General features: G+C 38.3%; 1 protein-coding gene across 1 annotated transcript in view; it reads right to left on the bottom strand.

The window, feature by feature from the left end:
- Positions 1 to 16590, bottom strand: part of RBMS2 (RNA binding motif, single stranded interacting protein 2) — a 117304-nt gene extending 100714 nt beyond the window's left edge. The window contains exon 1 of the mRNA XM_006859445.1: positions 16462 to 16590. Coding sequence (XP_006859507.1) covers positions 16462 to 16527 — 66 coding nt within the window. The 5' untranslated portion in view covers positions 16528 to 16590. The remainder of the gene's footprint in view (positions 1 to 16461) is intronic.
- Between the last annotated feature and the right edge of the window lie 3708 nt (positions 16591 to 20298).

Genomic DNA, 20298 nt, shown 5'->3' with positions numbered 1-20298 from the left:
GTCTTACTCCTAGCCCTAGTCCAACCCCTACCCCTAACACCAGTCCTAACCATAACCCTAACACTAAAAAAAGAGAGAAAAGATTATAGCTCAGAAAAGTCTATAGATGCAACTATTAGTCGCCTCATCTAGAACAAAGAAAATGCATGAAAACAGTTATCCCAATGGATTAACAAACCACAGGAACCTCAACCTCCATGACCCTGAGACCAGAAGAACTAGATGGTTACCACTACCAACTTCTTTGAAAGGCATCACATTAGAAGGTCCTGGATGAGGAGGCGAAAAATGTGATCGCAACACTTAAAAAAACCCAGCCGTTCCTATGAGTTGAAACTGACTAGACAGCACATAACAACTATATTGTTTGGCTGAAAACTGAGCATTGCAGACCTTGGTAAGAGCAGTTTGGAAGGAGTGCTAGGAATCAACACCTAATTAGATTAGGTTTAAGAGAGAGAATGAGAGACAATTGACACAGAAAAGGCATTTGACTAAATCCAATGCCCTTTCATGATTAAAAAAACAAACAAAAAACACTTAGGAAACTAGTAATAGAAAGGAAAATCCTTAATTTGATAAAGGACATTTATGAAAAACCCACAACTCACATTGCACTCAATGAGGAAAGACTGAAAGCTTTCTCCCTAAGATTAGGAACAAGGCAAGGACGTCCTTTCTCACTGCTGTTATTTAATACTGTACTGGAAGGTTTAGACACAGCAATTAAGTAAGAAAATAATAATGATAATAAAGAGGCATCCAAATTGGAAAGGATGAAGTAACACTATCTTATTTACAGATAATTTGATTCCTATATATAGAAAATCTCAAAGAATCTATAAGAAAACTGCAAGATCTAATGAAAGATTTCAGAACAGCTGCAGGGTACAAGATCAACATACAAAAATCAATTGTGTTTTTAAATACTGACATTGAACAATCTGAAAAGGAGATAAAGAAAACAATCCCATTTACAATAGCATCTATAAGATCAAAATACCTAAGAATAAATTTAGCCAGGGAGGTGAAAAGACTTACAGGATGAGAGACTATAAAACATTGCTGGAAAAGATTAAAGGCCTAAATAAATGGAAAGACACTTGGAGTTCATGAGTTAGAAAACTTAATATAGCTAAAATGTCAATACTACCCTAAGTGAACTACAGATTCAACATAATCCCTATCAAAATTCCAGCAGTCTTTTCTTCAGAAACAAGAGTCAATTCTTAAATTTAAATGTAACTTCAAGAAATCCCAAATAACCAAAGTAATCTTGAAACACAAGAACACAAAGTAGGTGGCCCCACACTTCCAAATTTTAAAATATACTGGAAAACTACCAAACAAACAGTGTGATAGTAGTATAAGGGGAAACATACAGACCTGGAACAGAATTGAGAGTCCAGAAAAAAACCCACACATCTATGGTCAGTTGATTTTGGACAAGGGTGCCAATCTATTCAATGAGGAAGTTCCTTAAACAAATGGTCTTGGGACAATTGGATCCCCATATGTAAAAGAACAAAATTAGGCCCATATTTCATGACATATATAAAAATTAACTAAGGAAGAAAATGTGGAACAAAATTCAAAATCATTTAAAAAAAACAAAAGGCCGGGTTTACTGTGGAAACTTGTGGAAGCCTGATACTATGGTCCTTGGTCACTCTTCAGGCTAGAACTGAACTCACCTCCATGGCTCAAATTTTAGCCAAGCAATGCCAAGAATAAATAAGTATATATTGGGGGACAACAACACTAGTGAGGTATGAACAACATAGGATGGTTAACCATTCAAGATCAATAGGGTTGCATTTACCTGAGGATAAAATTCAGAAGGATTAGGAAAGAAGGAGGAAAGAAAACAGGTAAAACAGGGGGGAGGGGAAAAGGAGTAACGTGTTACATTAAGGGGAATGTAATCATTGAGAGGAAACCAAGTGTATGATTTGTTGACTATAAAACTGATGATATACTCTGTAAAACTTCACTCAATTCACAATTTAAAAAAAAAATAATTCACTCAAACAGATCAATGATACAAACGTAGTATTCTTAGAAGAAAATGAAAGGGTAAAGTTTCAAGCCTTGTTTTTTACAATAGATTCTTAGATATGATATCAAAAAACATGACCAACCAAAAGAAAAAAAAATTAGACTTCATAAAAATTAAAAAGTTTTGTGCATTCAAAGATTATCAAGAAAGTGAAGAGACAGCATAGAGAATGGGGGAAATATTTGGTAACCACAGCATACAGAATGGGGGAAATATTTGGTAACCACAGCATACAGAATGGGGGAAATATTTGGTAACCATATATCTGATAAGAGTTTGTTGTTAAGTGCTGCCAAGTCGGTTCCGACCCATAGCAACTCTGGACAGTTTCTGAGGAGAGGCTGGTGAGCTTGAACCACCAACCTGGAGGATCAAACCAACTTTGCAATCCAGCGCATTAACCCACAGTGCCACACCAGGACTCTGATAAGGGTTTAATACCTAGCATATATAAGAACTCCTACAACTCAGCAACAAAAGACAAACAACCCAATTTTTAAATGGGCAAAGAATATATACAACTGGCCAAAACACACATGAAAAGATACTCAAAATCATTATTGTTATTGTCAAGTACTGTTGAGTCAGTTCTGACTAATAGCAACCCTGCATAGGGTTCCCAAGGAGCAGCTGGTGGGTTTGAAAGTCTGACTTTATGGCTAGGTTAGCAGTCTAGTGCCTGTCCTACAGCACCACACCAGGATTCCCATTAGTCTTTGTTGTTGTTATAGCATGTCATCGAGTCAGTTCTGACCCATAGCAACCCTGTATAGGGTTTCCAAGGAGCCGCTGGTGAGCTTGAATCGCTGACCTAGAGGCTAAAATGGACTTTGTAGTCCAGCACATTAACCTACAGCACTACACCAGGTCTTATTAGTCATTGTTGTTGTTGTGACGTGCCGTCGAGTCGATTCCGACCCATAGCAACCCTGTACAGGGTTTCCGAGGAATAGCTGGTGAGCTTGAACTGCCAACCTTGCAGTTCAAACAGCTTTGCAGTCTGGCACATTAACCCACAGCACTACACCAGGGCTCCCATTAGTCATTGTTTTTGTTAAGTGCCTGTCAAGTAGGTTCTGGTGCCGACCCATAGAGACCCTATATAGGGTTTCCGAGGAGTGACTAGGGAAATGCAAATCAAAACCATAATGAGAAAACAAGAACACTGGGAGAGCTGTTATCAGAAAACAGCCATTCTAGTATTGTAAGGGTATAGAGAAACTGAAACCCTCCTGCACTGCTGGTGAGAATATAAAATGGTATAGTCCTTGAGGAAGGGCAGACTGGTGGTTACTCAAAAAGTTAAACACAGAATTACCATAGGATCCAACAATTCCACTCTTGGGTATTTAGCCAAAAGAACCGAAAGCAGGAACCCAAACAAACAAGTTTTCAACGCAGCATTATTCATAACAGCCAAAAGACAGAAGTAACATAAATGAATGGATAAATAAAATGTGGTATATCCATACAATTGATTATTATTCAGCCATTCAGAGAAATAAAGTTCTGATATATACTGAAACATGTACAAACCTTGAAAACATCATACAAAATGAAATAAGCCAGATGCAAAAGAACAAATACTATATGATTCCACTTACATAAAATATCTTCAATAGTCAAATGCATAGAGACAGAAATTTGCTAGTGGTTACCAAGGGCTGGAGGGAGAGGGGAATGGGGTATTATTGTTTAAAGGGCACTACATTTCTGTTTGCGTAATGAAAACCATTTGGAAAGAAATGGTCATGGTTGCACAACATGGTGAATGTAATTGATGTCAATGAATTGTACACTTAAAAATGGTTAAAATGTCAAATTTGTTATATATATTTTACAACAGCAAAATTTTTAAAAAGACAGAAACTGAGGAACCTGATATTATTAACAATTGGATAGGATGTGAAGCTACAAGAAATTTTATACAGTGTTGACAAAAAAAAAATTTGGCATAACACTTTGAAAATCAATTTAGCATTATCTCTCTTTTTTTTTTTTAATTTATTTTTTTAAAGGTTTTTATTGTGGATTGAGTGAAAGTTTACAGGGCACATCATCAGTTTCACATTCAACCATTCATATGACTTGTTTCATTACATTGATTATAATCCCCTTCATACATCATCAGTTAACAGTGTTTCTCTCTATCCTTTTTAGCATTTTTTGTTTGTTTGTTTGGGAGGGCAAAAACTTTGCCTTTTTGGAATTTACAGTCTCGGCTTTTAGGGAAGGTTTTTACATTTATCTGTGGATATCCAGGGCTCATGTATGCGATTACTAACAAGCATAACTGAATAATCAGATGAGGGACAGTTTGCTATGTCTGCTAGGTGGCTAAAGTCTGATCCTCAGAGCCTATGGTTTGGATTAGCATTATCTCTTAAAGCTGAATATTCACATACCTAATGATATAGCAATCCATTCCTAGGTATAAACTCAAGAGAAACTTTTATACAAGTGTATTACATATATAAAAATATTCAGAGCAGCATTAAGAATAACAAAAAATGAAAGAAAGAAACTGGGACTAATCCGAAATTCCAATGGCAGGAGAGTTGATAAAACATGGTAAAAGAAATTCACAAGATGAATCTTATACAGCACTCAAAAATGAATGAACCACAGCTATGTGCAACATGAATGGATTGTGAAAATGTAATACTGAATGAAAAAGAAAAAAAAAAAAAATCCCAGAAGACTATGTAATAATAAGTTAACATGGTGGTGGTAAAGAGCACAGACTCAAAGCCAGACTACCTGGGTTCAAATCCCAGCTGGGCCATTCACTAGCAGTGTGATCTCGAGCAACATATTAAACTCTCTGTACCTCATTTTCCTCATCTGCAAAATGGGGATAAAAATAACAAAGTTGTAAGGATTCAATTAAATAATACATACATAATGTACTTAGCACAAAACACATTAAACACTATATTGTTTAAGAATATATAACATTTATGATTTTAAAATTAGGCTTTTTCAAAAAGTAGAATGATAAATACAAATTTTAGGATAATGGTTACCTCTAAAGGGAAAGTAGGGGATGGGATGGGGAGAAACTCATATGTATACACAAGTTATCGGTAATAATTCTAGTTCTTGAGTTGGTGGGCTCACAGTGGTTCCTTATTATTATGCTTCATTACTACATGTGCTCTTTTGTATTATCAAATAATTCAAACAGTATATAAAAGATTAAAATGGGAGGAAAAAATTGGAGACAGCAATATTTACAACTTTTGAGGCATTTTATTATATAAGGAAGCAGCAAGAAAACGAAGTAACATCAAGAGAGTTCTTGGTTTTTTGTTTGTTCTTTTTAAATAAAAGATATAACAGGTTGTGTATATGTGCTGATTTAGAATTATAAACATGACTGTTCCTCAAAATAATCCTAAAAGTATATCATCACTTTAAGTCAAAGAACTCAGGGTCAGAAAGCCTAAAAAACTAGATCACAAAGCTAATAACAAAAGCCATATTTAAAGTAAGATTTATCTAACTCCATACTTCAGGATGGGGCTTCAAAAAGTTCATGGAACCTATACAAAGAAACGGTTCAAACTTAACAGCCACTCCTCGGAAACCCTATACAGGGTCTTCACGAGTCAGAACCGACTTGACAGCACTTAACAACATACAAAGAAAACTACAAATCACTACTACAAGAAACCAAAAGAGACTTACAAAAATGGAAGACTATATCACACTCATGAATAGAAGACTTAACATTGTGAAAGCGTCAACAATACCCAAAGCCATCTATAAATGCAAATGCAAACCCAATTTTGGTTCCAACATTATTCTTTAAAGAGATGGAAAACTGATCACTAACTATATGGAAAGGAAAGAGACCCTGGATAAGCAAAACATTACAGTAAAGAAGAAAGTTGGAGGTCTCTCACTTCCTGATCTCACAGTGGTCAAAACAGCCTAGTACTAGTACAACAAATGGTAAATTAATCAATGGAACGGAATTGAAATCCAGAAGTAAATCCATCCACCTACAGTCATCTGAACTTTGACAAAGTGTCAAAACGCATTAAATGGAGATGAGATAGTATCTTCAACAGATGGTGCTCGCAAAACTGGATATATATTTGCATGAAAACGAAACAAGATCCATATACAAAAACAAACTCCATGTGGGTTAAAGACCTAAATGTGAAACCTAGAACTATAAAGACTTTGATATACAGCATAAATACACTATCAAACATAACTAAAAACACACAAAAAGCAGAAGACAAAATAAATGGCTGGGACCTCCTAAAAATTAGATACTATGTGCATCAAAAGATTTCACCAAAAGAGTAAAAAAAGAACCCACAGATTGGGACAAAAAAATTTTGGTAATGACATATCGGACAAGGAACTACTACTCTCTTAAAATGTATAGAAAACTTCAACACTTCCACAAGAAAAAAAACAAATATCTCAATTTAAAAATGGGCAAAGAATATGAACAGACACTACACCAAAGAAGACAGTCAGGTGGCAACAAATATATGAAGAAAAGTTCACGATCATTAGCTATTGTTGTTTTGTTGCTGTTAAGTGTTATTGCGTCAGTTTCAACTCACAGGGACCCTGTATAGGGTTTCCAAGAAACAGCTGGTGGGTTTGAACTGCCTACCTTGTGGTTCCAAGTTCAGTGCTACACCAGGAGTCCCATTAGCCATTGTTGCTGTTGTTAAGTGCCATAGAGTCGGTTCAACTCATAGGGACTCTGTAGAGTTTCTGAGGAGCGGCTGTTGGGTTTGAACTACCCACCTTGCAATTCAAACTGACCTTGCAGTTCAGCATTATCTTGCAGCGCCACACTTGGTTTCCCATTAGCCATTGTTGTTGTTGTTAAATGCCATCCAGTTATTTCTGACTCATAGCAACCCTACAAAGGATTTCCAAGGAGCGGCTAGTAAGTTTGAACCACCATTTTGCAGGTCAAACCAACCTTTAGGTCCAGTGCTTATCCTACAGCGCCACACCAGGGCTCCATTAGCCAATGTTGTTGATAAGTGCCGTCGAGTCGATTCCGACCCATCGTGACCATGTATAGGGTTTCCAAGGAGCAGCTGTTGAGTTTGAACCACCGACCTTGCAGTTCAAATGGCTTTACAGGCTGGAGCATTAACCCACAGAGCCACACCATGACCCATTAGCCATTATAGAGATACAAATCCAAACAACAATGCGACACCATCTCACTCTAGCATTAATAGCAAAGTTAAAAAAAAACAACAGAAAAACAAATGCTAGAGAGGGTGCAAAGAAACTGATAACCCTCCTGCACTTCTGGTAAGACTGTAAAATGGTGCAACCACTGTGGAAAATGGTACAATGTTTCCTCAAAAAGCTGGAAATAGAAATACTGTATGACCCAGCAATCCCTCTACTTGTATATATCCCCAAGAAATAAGAGTCATGACCTGAGTAGATATAGGCTCACCCATTTTCATCACAGCACTATTGCAATAACAAAAAGATGGAGGCAACCTAAATGCTCAACAATGGAAAAATGGATAAACAAACTTTGGTACATACACACAATGATATTGAAGAATAATGATGAATCTGCAAAACACCTCATAACCATGGATGAACCAGGAGGACATTATGCTAAATGAAATTAGTCAATCACAAAAGGACATATATTGTATGAGATCACTACTGTAAAAACTCAAGAAAAGGTTTCCTTGCTAAAAGAAACATCTTTGATGGTTAACAGGGGTGGAGGGAAGGGAGAGTAATTCATTGACTAGAGACTAGATACATGTTAACTCAGGTAATGGGGAAGGTAATATACAACAGGAGAGAGGTTGACAAAAGAATGATGAAGACAGGTGAAGACACAAGGAAGAATGCAAGGGTTAAAAGGTTACAGGTAAATGCTGTTATGTACACAACTCTGCAACAACAATTTTGAAGAGAAAGGAAATACTAAATAAGAAAGACAAATTGAAAAATAGAAAGGAAAGAAGTGAAAAAAAAAATTACAGTAAAAGGATTTGTTGTTGTTAAGTGCTGTTGAGTTGGAACTAATTCATAGCAACACTGTATAATGTTTCCATGGAGTGGCTGGTGGGTTTGAACCACAGACCTTTCAGTTAGCAGTCCAGTGCTTATTCTACAGCACCACACCAAGACTCCTTGAAAGGATCGTTGTTGTTGTTAAGTGCCATTGAGTCAGTTCCACCTCATAGCAAACCTGTATAGGGTTTCCAAGGAGCAATTGGTGGGTTTGAACCACCAACATTGCTGTTAACAGACCAGTGCTTATCCTACAGTGCCATACCAGGTTCTTGTTGTTAAGTGCCATCAAGTTGGTTTCAACTCATGGAGATCCTCTATAGGGTTTCCTAGGAGCAACTTGTGGGTTTGAATCACCAATCTTCAGCTGACAGTCCAGTGCTTATCCTACAGTGTCAGACCAGGATCCCACACCAGGGCTAGGCAACTACTAACCTACTTTCTGTCTCTATGTTGGTAGTAAGTTCATTCCAACTCATAGTGACCCTATACAGGGTTTTCAAGGAACAGTGGTGGGTTTGAACTGCCAACCTTGTGGTTCACAATCCAGTGCTGACCCTACAGCACCACACTAGACCTACCTATTCTAGATATTTAATACAAATGGAATCAGACAATATGTGGTCCTTTGTGACTAGCTTCCTACACTGAGCAGGTTTTCAAGGTTCATCCACTTTGTCATATGTATCATTATTTCATGCCTTTTTATTGCCAAATAATACAGTGTATTTATCTCTTTATCAGTTGAAAGACATTTGGGTTGCTTTCAATTTTTGGTTATTAAAAATAATGCAGCTATGTACATTCATGTACAAGTTTTTGTGTTGACATGTCTTCATTTCTCTTGGGTCTATACCTAGGAGTAGAACTGCTGGATCATATGGCAACTCCATATTTAATCTTCTGAAAAACCGCCAAACATTTTTCCAAAGTAAATGCACCCTTTATATTTCCATCAACAGAGTATGAGAATCCAGAAAGGGCACATAAAGAAAAGAAAAAACAAAAAACAGAATATGACCGTTCTAATTACTCTACTTTTATCTTTTTTTTTTTAAGCCATCCTAGTGAGTGTGAAGCGGTATTGCAATATAGTTTTGGTTTTCATTTCCTTGCTGGCCAATGATACTGAGCATCTTTTGTTGTTATTTATATATCTTTTTTAGAGAAATATCTATCAGATCTTTGTCCATTTTTATTTGGGTTCTGCTCTCCATCATAATCAAAGTTCTTAAAAGATTTGTCTATCTGTGCATAGACTCTTTACTTCCTTGCCTTTTATTCACTTTTATCCCCATCCCTTTCACTCTTCTCACCATTCCAACCTTGCTTTTGCTTCTCTGACATTGCTTGTCATTATCAACAACTACCTCTATACTGCCCAAATCAATGGCTAGGCTTTAGTCCTTATCTTACAGCATACAACTCTGTGGTTTGCACATCTTCTTACTTCCTGGTGGTGGTGGCGGTGGTTATATGCCATGGAGTTGGTTCCAACCCATAGTGACCCTATACAGGGTTTCCGAGGCTGTAAATCTTTACAAGAGCAGAAAGCCTCATCTTTCTCCAGTGGAACAGCTGGTAGTTTCGAACTGCTGACCTTGCAGGTTGCAGCCCGATTCATAACCACTACGCTACCAGAGCTCCTGTCTTACTTCCTATAAACCTCTTATTCTAAAGTGTATTTTCCCTTGTTGTTGGGTTGTTTTGTTTTTTTGTCTATATATTTTTTTATTACTGCATATTTCCCTATAGAATGTGAAATGCAAATAATCAAAGAGTATATCCTGGGAGGAAGATCCTCAGTGAGATAGACTGGCAAAGTGGCAGCATCAGTGGGCTTAAGCGTGGCAACTATAGTGAGGTTGGCCCAGGATCAGGCAGTGATTCGTTCTGCTGTGCATAAGGTTGCTATGAGTTGGTACCAACTTGATGGCACCTAACAACGACAATGGGGTCCTGGTGTGGTACTGTAGGATAAGCACTGGACTGCTAACCAAAAGATTCAAACCCATCAACCACTTCTCAAAAACCCTATACAGGTTGAGAGAGTGAGCAGCTGGGGACTCTAGATCCAGAGAGGGAGACGGGCTGTGTGCTGAAGACCAGGGGGCAGGCTTGCAGGGTATACCCTTTGGTTGGTTGATGATGCATGGAGGGGATTGTAACCATGGCAATGAAACGATATACGATAGGATGAATGTAAAGCTAATGTTCTCCCATGTAAACTATCACATAGTTCACAATAAAACATTAAAAAAAAAAAAAACCCACAACAACACTGGAAAAAATAAAACAACCTATATAGGATGATTATGAGTTGCAACCAACTCAACAACACTTAACAACAACAACAGGAAACACAACCGAGGGGAAGCAGAGTACTGTTAGGTGCTTAAGAGTTGATTTTTAACACATAGCAACTTCTTGTGACAGAAAATTGCCCAGCAGGGTTTTCTTGGCTGTCATCTTTACAGAAGCAGGTCACCTGGTCTTTCTCCATGGAGCAGCTGGGTAGGTTCAAGCCACCAACCTTCAACTTAACTATTGCCCCACCTAAGCCCCACTGCCATGGAATTGATTTCAACTCACAGCAACCCTGTATAGGTTTTCTGAGACTGTAAATCTTTATGGGACTAACCCTTAACACTAACCTTAGTCTTAACCTGAACCCTGCTACCTGTTATATTGTGTGCTCTGTTGTGCATAGGGTCGCTATGAGTAAAAACCAGTTCAACAGCATTTAACAACAACCCTAACCTTAACCTTCATTCCTTACTCCTACCCACCGCACCCTACCCCCAAGATTTGCTGTTTTAGGTGCTTTCGAGTGGGTTCCAACTCATAGTGACCCTATGCAAAAGAAAACACTGCCCGGTCCTGGTCCATTTTCACAGTCCTTGTTACTCTGCCACACATTGATGCTGCCACTGTGCCATTCCATTTGTTGGAGGTCTTCCTCATTTTCACCGACACTCCACTCTACCAAGCATAATGACCGTCTCTAGGGACTGGTCCCTCCTGATATGTCCAAAATATGAGAGTCGAAGCCTGGCCACCCTGACTTCCAAGGAGCATTCTGACTGTATCTCTTCCAACACTGGTTTGTTTGTTTTTGTGGCAGTCGAAGGTACTTTTAATATTCTTCTCCAACACCATAACTCAGATGCATTAATTCTTCTACCGTCTTCCTTATTCATTGCCCAACTTTCACATAAAATCTTTATGGGAACAGAAAGCCTCAGCTTTCTCCTGCAGAGCAGCTGCTGATTGGAACTACCAACCTTGTGGCTGGCAGTCCAGTGCTTATCCTACAGCACCACATGCTAAAAATTAAAAGGAGGGATCAACTAGAAAGCAATTACCACTAAACTTTAACCAAGTGAGTTAACTTTACTACTAATAACAGAGCTACTAATAGCTGCTAGTCAAGAGATGTTAAACCTAAAAGGTTTTTGTTTTTTAAGTTCTCAGTTCTAGTGTGGTGCTAGGGTTACGTACTGGACTGCTAAACACAAGGTCGGCAGTTCAAACTCACCAGCTGCACCTCAGAATATGGTCATTAAGAGTCAGAACCCACTAGATGACACTTAACAACAACAGTTCTATTAAATTTGATTTGATAGAAACTAGATGGAAATGTAGTAAACACACACACAGAAAAATTCTCTCTCCTGGTTAGACGTATAAACAATTACAGCAATAATTTCACTTTTTTCTGTCAAAAAGTAAACACTTGAAAATCTCAGGTAACACAAGTTTCTCAAAGAGTGAGGATCTGGCAATACTCACCAGTCTGCCTTACTTACTTTCTCCATTACCTTTCTCCCCTCACAGATCTTTAATATATTAATATCAGGAAGAAAGAGAAATTTATGCAAAATACATTGTTGCTGCTAAACGCTGTCAAGTTGGTTCCAATTCATAGCAACCCTGTATAGGGTTCCTAAGAGCTATAAAGAGGAAACCAAATTAAATAGAGCGGCTTTTCCTCTTTTTCCAAAGGAAATGGTTGTTGATGCTATGAGGAGTTAAATTATAATAACACATGCCAGGGAGGTGATGTCAGTGAGGGCGTGGCTAGGTCCCTTACAAGTCTGAAATTCCTTCAGCCCCAAACATTTCCTCTTTCTAGCTCACCTCTACTCCTCCAATCTCTCTATTGAGGTAACTCCTTCAAACACTGAAAAAAAGAGTTGAGACTCTAAAACTCTGATCTTTTTATTTTAGCCTTAAAAAAAAGAGAGAGTAGTTTGAACCCATTGAAACATGTGTAAAAAATGTACTATTAAATGATTTTGCAGAATCCCTCTGTGAAACCCACATTCCCCAAATCCTCTGTGACTATTTTAATTCCAAAGAAAGGAATGAAAATTCAATACTACAGCTTAAGAAAGAATCTGCCTTTATTAGACAGCATACATGTGTGGACTGCATTCCTAAATTTACTACCTGCCCCCACAAAATAATAACTGAATAAGGAAACTACGATTATCATGGGTTCCATAGAAACACCATCCCTGAAAAGTGATGCATACAAATATTTTTCAAAATATAATAATCCTAATTTTTAAGGTCAAATAAATAAAAATGCAATTTCAAATAATCAAGTCACAAACTCTAGTGGTATATAAATAGGAACTTTTCAAACAAAGGTCACTGAAAATTTCACTTTTATTACACAAACTACAAGTAATAACTACAACAGAAAGTTTTGATATAAAAATTCTCTCATTTCCAACAGCAGGTACTTATAATTTGTACTTTTTCAGAAATTTAGAATTTAACTGTATATTATTTCAGTTTTTTAAATGTTTTGGAGAGGTTCAGGAATTTTATTGGATTTTTTTTTTTTCTACTTGTAAAACAGTTCTTAATAGAATTGGAAACTAAGCCACTATCAAAATGAAAACTTAGCCTTAGCAAAGAAGAAAGTCTGGAAGAATACATGCACCAAACTGTTAACAGTTATCTTCCTTAAAGAATGGGATGTAAGTGAAGAGCCACAGGACATGAAAGAAAGATTTGACTTTTTATTTTATATATTCCTTAATGCTTATTTTTTTTTAAATGAGCATGCCTTACATTTATTATTAAAAACTAACAGTTATCTTTTCAATGTAACCTGGGGCATAAAAATAGGTAGATGATTATTTTTAGTAGTGAGAAAATGCATTCAAAACACTCTTCCCAAATCAGAGAAATGAGCACATGAAGCTCTACATGTGAACACCTGCATAAAGACAAGTGCAGTGTAGTGTTTGTTTAAATATACCAATACTGACATGCATACAAGTCATGGACACACCCACAGAACGAGCGAAGCACATCATTACATATCATCACAACATCAACCTGTAAGAACCCAAAGGATCAGTAATTACCTATTCACTTCCTCTCCCAGTGGTCTGAATGTTTCCTGAATTGCTTCCCAAACTTTACAAATGATTGGAAGGTGATAAGAGTTTTGAATCCAAATCTACAACCATTTCCCTTGCCCTCTATCTGATCCTAGATTTAGAGGTTGTTGTTATTAAGTGGTGGTTACGTGCCATGGAGTAGTTCCAACTCATACAGACCCTGTATAGGGCTTCTGAGGCTGTAAATCTTAGTAAGAGTGGTGGTGATGTGCCTTGGTGGTGGTTCCAACTCATAGCCACCCTGAATAGGGTTTCTGAGGCTGTAAATCTTTACGGGAGCAGAAAGCCTCATCTTTCTCCCGCGGAACAGCTGGTAGTTTCCAACTGCTGACCCTGAGGTTAGTAGCCCAATTGGTAACCACTAAGCTACCAGTAAAATTAGCATAACAAGGGTTATTATTAAAAATAAAAACCTCAAATTAAAAAAAAAAAATTTTTTTAATGAATGGCCTAAGGTTTGTAAAGGGGAATGCATAGTGCTGCTACATGGTAAATAGTCAGTAAAAGAAGCTAACTAAGGAGCTCTGGTAGCGTAGTGATTACGAATCGGGCTGCAAACCTCAAGGTCAGCAGTTTGAAACTACCAGCTGCTACGTGGGAGAAAGATGAGGCTTTCTGCTCCCGTAAACATTTATAGCCTTAGAAGCCCTAATACTGTACAGGGTTCACTATGAGTTGGAACCGACGCCACAGGTACATAACCACCACCACTCTACCAGAGCTCCTTACGGGCACAGAAATCCTCATATTTCTCTAGCGAAACAGCTGGTAGTTTCAAACTGCTCACCAAGTAACTAGTAACCACTACTCTACCAGAGCTCCTTTGCTATTAAGTTGAACAGTTAAATGTTACCCAAGGAGGGTAAAGAACTGTGAAAACAGAAGATTTTACATACATATACATGAAGTCCCTAATGAGAAAAAAATTAATTTTTAGAACTAATTTTAATAGGTTCTAGGTAACTTGAGTGATTCGGAGCAAAAGAAGAGGTGTCAAAAAAGAAAACTTTCATATAAAGTTCAATCTAAATAAGATTGAAGAGAATAAAGACACATTTTATACTCCCTTGTTAAATATCATATATATGTTGTTGTTGTTAAGTGCTGTTAGGTCAGTTCTGACCCATAGCAACCCTATATAGAGCTTCTGAGGAGCAGTTGGTGGGTTTGAACCACCAACCTTGCAGTTCAAACTGATCTTAAAGTCCAGCACGTTACCCTGCAGTGCCACACCTGGATTCCATATATATTTATATATATGTGCACACACATACAAGGAGCTCTGGTAGCGTAGTGGTTAAGAATCGGGCTGCAAACCACAAAGTCAGCAGTTCGAAACTACCAGCTGTTCCGTGGGAGAAAGTTGAGACTTTCTGCTCCCGTAAAGATTTACAGCCTCGGAAACCCTGTACAGGGTCGCTATGAGTCGGAACCGACTCCACAGCACATAACAACAACAACACACACATACATACAAAGGAGCGTCAAAAGTTTGTGAAAAAATAGAATTGAAAGATTTCAAAAAGAGAGGGTTTTTGAAGCCCTCTCATTGTATATACACACACAAACACAAAGAGAGGGGGATATATATATATATATATAAGTCCTGGTATGGCGCTGTGAGTTACATGTGCCAGACTGCAAAGCCCTTTGAACTGCAAGGTTGGCAGTTCAAGCTCACCAGCTGCTCCTCGGAAACCCTATACAGGATCGCTATGGGTCGGAACCGACTCGAAGTCTTAACAACAACAACATGTGTGTGTGTGTGAATATGTATATATATAAATATATATACATATACACACACACATATGTGTATATGTGTAAATAAAACTATTGATGACCAACAATTATGTATGAACCCACATTGCTTAAGTATGAACAAAATAAATACCATGTAAACTACTAACCATAAACTAAGCGGTCCAGGTTTAAACAATTACCCACTGCCTTGATATAGACGCTTGTGTTTAAACACACCTGTAATGATCTCTTCAGTTATCTGAGGAAGAAGCAGAAATCCTTCCCCACCCTCAACAAGACACTAGATGAGCAAAAGATATCCCTAAATATCTATAGTAACTATTTTCTTTAAAGAGTAACTAGTGTCTAGAAAGGAGGTAAAGGTCTTCCAGCTACAGCATAAAGTTTGTCCTAATTAGCACTGTGTGCCCTGAAATGCCAAGAAACTGCCTAGGATATTCTCTGGCAAATGTGGGCATAATTGTCCACCTCTCCCCCAGAATGCCCATGTGCCCAAGCACAGCACAACTTCTGGCAGCTATGGGTTAATCCTAAAAACTCCAAGGATCCAGACTGAGCCAGACTATCCGAAGAGCTCTGAGCACCATTTCAGCGGCAAACCCCAAAGAATCAGAGATATTTCTGCCTTAACTCCAAGGTTTGTCCTCTCTTAAGACTTTTTCCCATCGGGCTGGGTGGGGATGGTCTCTATCTGCTCTAGATATGAAACTGTTGTGATTTCACTGACTATATTTCAGCTACTACCCAATAATGGGGAGGTAAGGGGAGGAAGAAGGTGGGGGTGGGGAGAATGGAAACAGTTAATCACAAGAATAAAATAACCTTGGAGGGGGGAGCTGCACACGGGAAGAGGGAACAGAGTGTGAGATGACATATTATCCCTGTGGAGACCGGGTACATCAGCAGGAAGTCAAACTAACTTCATTTCGCAAAGATACAAACTTGCAAGCTGGATTTGTTTTGAATTTCCTTGCGTTTTCAGGTCTAGTTTACAGGGACTGTAAATTCCTGAAACTCCAGAACCAGGTGAGAAGAGATGCCGAAAGAAGTGGAGGGGAAAGGGAAAGACGTTGAAAGGAGACAGAATCTCCCGTTCCCTTCTTAAAGGAGAATGTTAAAGCCAAGGGCACTCCCAGATTCCCAGAAAAGGAAGTAACTGGATTCTGAAAAAGCGCTTTTCCCTACCTTCTTGTTGTTCTTGTTATAGCCAAAAGTCGGAATCCCAGGCCTGGAAGTCACAGATAGCAGCATTTTCTCTTTAATGTTAGGGAGCTGAGAGAGAGAAGAGAGAGAAAGGGAGGGGGTAGAGAAAGAGAGGGAGAGGGGAGAGGGAGAAGGGAGGGGGAGGAGAAAGGGGGAGAAAAGGAGCGAGAGGGAGAGAGATGTGGGGGGGGCTAGAGAATGAGCCTGGGCTGCTAGTTTACGTCACTAAGAGAAGTTAACCCAGAGTCTGAATGAGGCACTTCCACTGGGTCCTAATGCCCAAGATGTTTTTTGTTTTGTTTGTCACAAATTTATTAGTTTATGCTAGATTAAACGTCTTGGGTCTAACCAAACCTGACGTCTCAAATCTATCCCCTTTCCTCTACAAACAAATTCTGATTTTCAAGAATGTGTATGCTTTTCCTTAGATCTCAACTATAAGAAGAGGATTTCAAGCTTGATTTCAAAGGGGCTGCTGGGACTCACAAAAACTATACTGAAATAGAATGTGTGAGAAGAGTCTAGCCCAACCCCTACTTCACATTTACAGTGATCTTAATACATGAAGAAAGAGCATACAAAGTTGCACACCAAAGAGCAGAGACAAGCAAAACACAACCTGGAAATAGCTCCTTTCAGATCCTTGAATAGTTCTAGTCCTTTACTCCTTCGGATTCTTCCAGATTTGACTTCATACTTAAGGAGGTATCATCAGATTGGACTAAATCCTGAAACTGGATTTCTAATGGCTTTTGTTTTTTGCCAATGTGAAGCGATCAAGACTTTTAAATGCCACTATTTCCTAGCCGTCAAGGTTCATGAAGCTGAAACCATTACAAGAACTCACCAAACCTGGAATTTATGCCCAAACTGAAGTTCACAGAGTTGAGATGTTTGTTTCAAGTTGTCTCGGAGCTGTAGAGAAAAATAACCATTTAAAAAGCAAATGATTCACAGGGAAGAAAAATAAACATTCTTGGGAAAGAAGAACATAAACTGAAGAGTCAAGAACCTAACACAATTACAACACTCACCTCTAATCCTTTTAAAGGACTGTCCTTGTAGAAACACCTCAACAAGAAAAGGAACTTGTAGTAAACCAAGAATATAAGAATGATACCCAGTAACCCTTACCAATCCAAGTGGAACAGGGTAGTAGAACAGAAGCCTTTAAATCCCTTCATAAGACCATCTTGCTGCCATCACAGCTAGTCTCTTGCAACATAAATTAACCCTATCTACTTTACCACACCAGTTATTAAGCCAAAACTCTCTATAAAAGGAAGTCCTAGTCTCGATTCTAATTTTCCTGGCACCTTTTTGCCATGATAACGGAACAGACAGTACTAACATTCTGCAGAGTAAATACACACACATACCCCACCCCCAATCTCCAACTTTCATTTCCAATAGGACAGGAAGTGCCTGCTCAGCTCAAGGGACACAGGAAGGGTGGGAGCAGCCTCGCTGTGGGAATTGCAACTGAGATTAGAAACACAGAAGCCAAATGCAGTTTTTTAAAAAAAAAAAGAAGAGGAAGAAGATAGGTATCTCTCAGCAATACTGTATCTGTGGGAAAAAATTCCTTTTCTGCCCTCAGAGATTCTCATTCATTATATGCCAATTTATCCTAACTGTTTGGGTCCTTGGATGAATGTCTTCTCCCTTAATCTATCAATGTTGTACAGAAACCTTACTATTGAAGTCCTAATTCATAAAGGCAGTCAAAAGGCAGTTAATCTAATGTAACTTCCTAATTTTCTAAAAATTTTTATGTTTTTCATGTGTTGTGTTCTCCTGTTACATTCCTTAATTGAAAATAGATAAAACAATGGATTTTACAGAGACAGACCTGAGTTCAAATCCTGACACCATTGTTGTCTTTAGGTCAAGCTATATAAGATTTCTAATTCACACATTTGCAAAAGGAGAGCGATCAAACCTACTTCATTAACCTTTGGAATCAGACCTCAGTTCTGGTCTCAGTTCTGTCACTCACACTGGTGTAATTACTTCATGTGCCTGAACCTTACTTTTCTCATCTGTAAAAAGGAGGAAAGGAATAGTACCTACAAACCATACATTCATACAAACAAACCATTGTTATTACTGTTAGGTACTTGTAGAGTTGGTTCTGACTCATAGCAACTTTATGAACAACAAAACAAAACACTGCTTGGACCTGCATCATTTTCACAATCCTTATCACACTTGAGTCCATTGCTGCTATCACTATGCCGATGCATCTTGTTGGGGGTCTTCCTCTTTTTCACTGACCCTCCACTTCACCAAGCATAATGTCCTTTTCTAAAGACTGGTTCTTCCTGATTAATAGGTCCGAATTTGAGAGACAAAGTCTGGCCATCCTGGCTTATAAGGAGCATTCTGGTTGTACTTCTTCCTGATTGTACTTCTTCCAACACAAACTTATTTGCTCTTCTGACAGTCCATGGTACTTTTAATACTCTTTTCCAAAACCATAATTCAAATGTATCAATTATTCTATGGTCTTCCTTATTCATCTCTCCAACTGTCACATGAATATGTTGTTGTTGTTGTTGATGTTAAGTGCCATCAAGTCGGATCCGACCCATAGCGATTCTATATAGGGTTTCCAAGGAGCAACTGGTGAGCTTGAACCGCTGACCTTGAAGTTCAAATGGCTTTGCAGTCTGGTGCATTAACCCACAGTGCTACAGAATATGAGGCTATTGAAAATACCACCGCTTGGGCCAGGCACACCATAGTCTTCAAACTGATAGTTTTACTCTTAAACACTTTAAAGAGGTCTTGTGCAGCAGATTTGCCTAGTGTAATACATCCTTAGATTTCTTGACTACTGCTTCCATGAGTGTTGATAGTGGATCCAAGCAAAATGAAGTCTTTAACAACTTCAATCTTCTCTCTATTTATCATGATGTTATTTATTGGTCCAATTACCAGGATTTTTAATTTTCTTTACATTGAGGTTCATCTGTAACTATTTTAAGTCCTCTTCACTTTCAACAAGCAAGGTTGTATTATCTGCATATCGCAGGTTGTTAATGAGTGAAGACTCATTCTGAGGTCATGTTCTTCTTCATATACCAGCTTCTCTCATTATTTACTCATCATACAGATTGAGTAAGTAGGTGTATGGATATTATCCTATCACAGACAGCATTAAACTTCAAGATACATCTTGAAATGCTCTTTTTGATGATGAATGTGATGCCATTCTTCTACAATTTTTCATCCCAGGCATAATAAACCATATGATTGTCAGATTCAAAGTGGTCAGTACTAGTCCATTTCAGCTCACTAATGCCTAGGATATAGATCCTTATGCATCCCATTCCAGTTTTGACAACTTCCAATTTTCCCAGATTCATACTTCATACATTCCATGTTCCAATTATTAATGGATGTTTACAACTGTATCTCCTTATCTTGAGTTATGTGCCCCGTCAGCAAAAGAAGGTCCTACAATCTTTACTCCATTCACACCATCGTTATTGTTAGGTGCCATCGAGTCGGTACCAACTCATAGCCACCTTATGCACAGCAGAACAAAACGCTGCCTGATCCTGGGCCATCCTCACTATTGTTGTCACGCTTGAGTTCATTGATTCTGCCACTTCGCCAATCCGTCTCTCTGGAGGTCTTCCTCTTTTTCTCTGAACCTCCACCTTACCAAACATGACATCCTTCTCCAGTGACTGGTCCCTCCTGACAATATGTGTGAAGTATGAGAAACAAAGTTTGGCCATCTTGGCCTCCAAGGAGCACTCTGGCTGCACTTCTTCCAACACAGATCTGTTGGTTCTTTTGGCAGCCCAT

The sequence above is a fragment of the Chrysochloris asiatica genome, unplaced genomic scaffold (assembly GCF_000296735.1).
Source record: "Chrysochloris asiatica unplaced genomic scaffold, ChrAsi1.0 scaffold00033, whole genome shotgun sequence".
NCBI lineage: Eukaryota > Metazoa > Chordata > Mammalia > Afrosoricida > Chrysochloridae > Chrysochloris > Chrysochloris asiatica.
The sequence above is the reverse complement of the archived record's forward strand: the minus strand, read 5'-3'. Positions and strand labels throughout refer to the sequence as shown.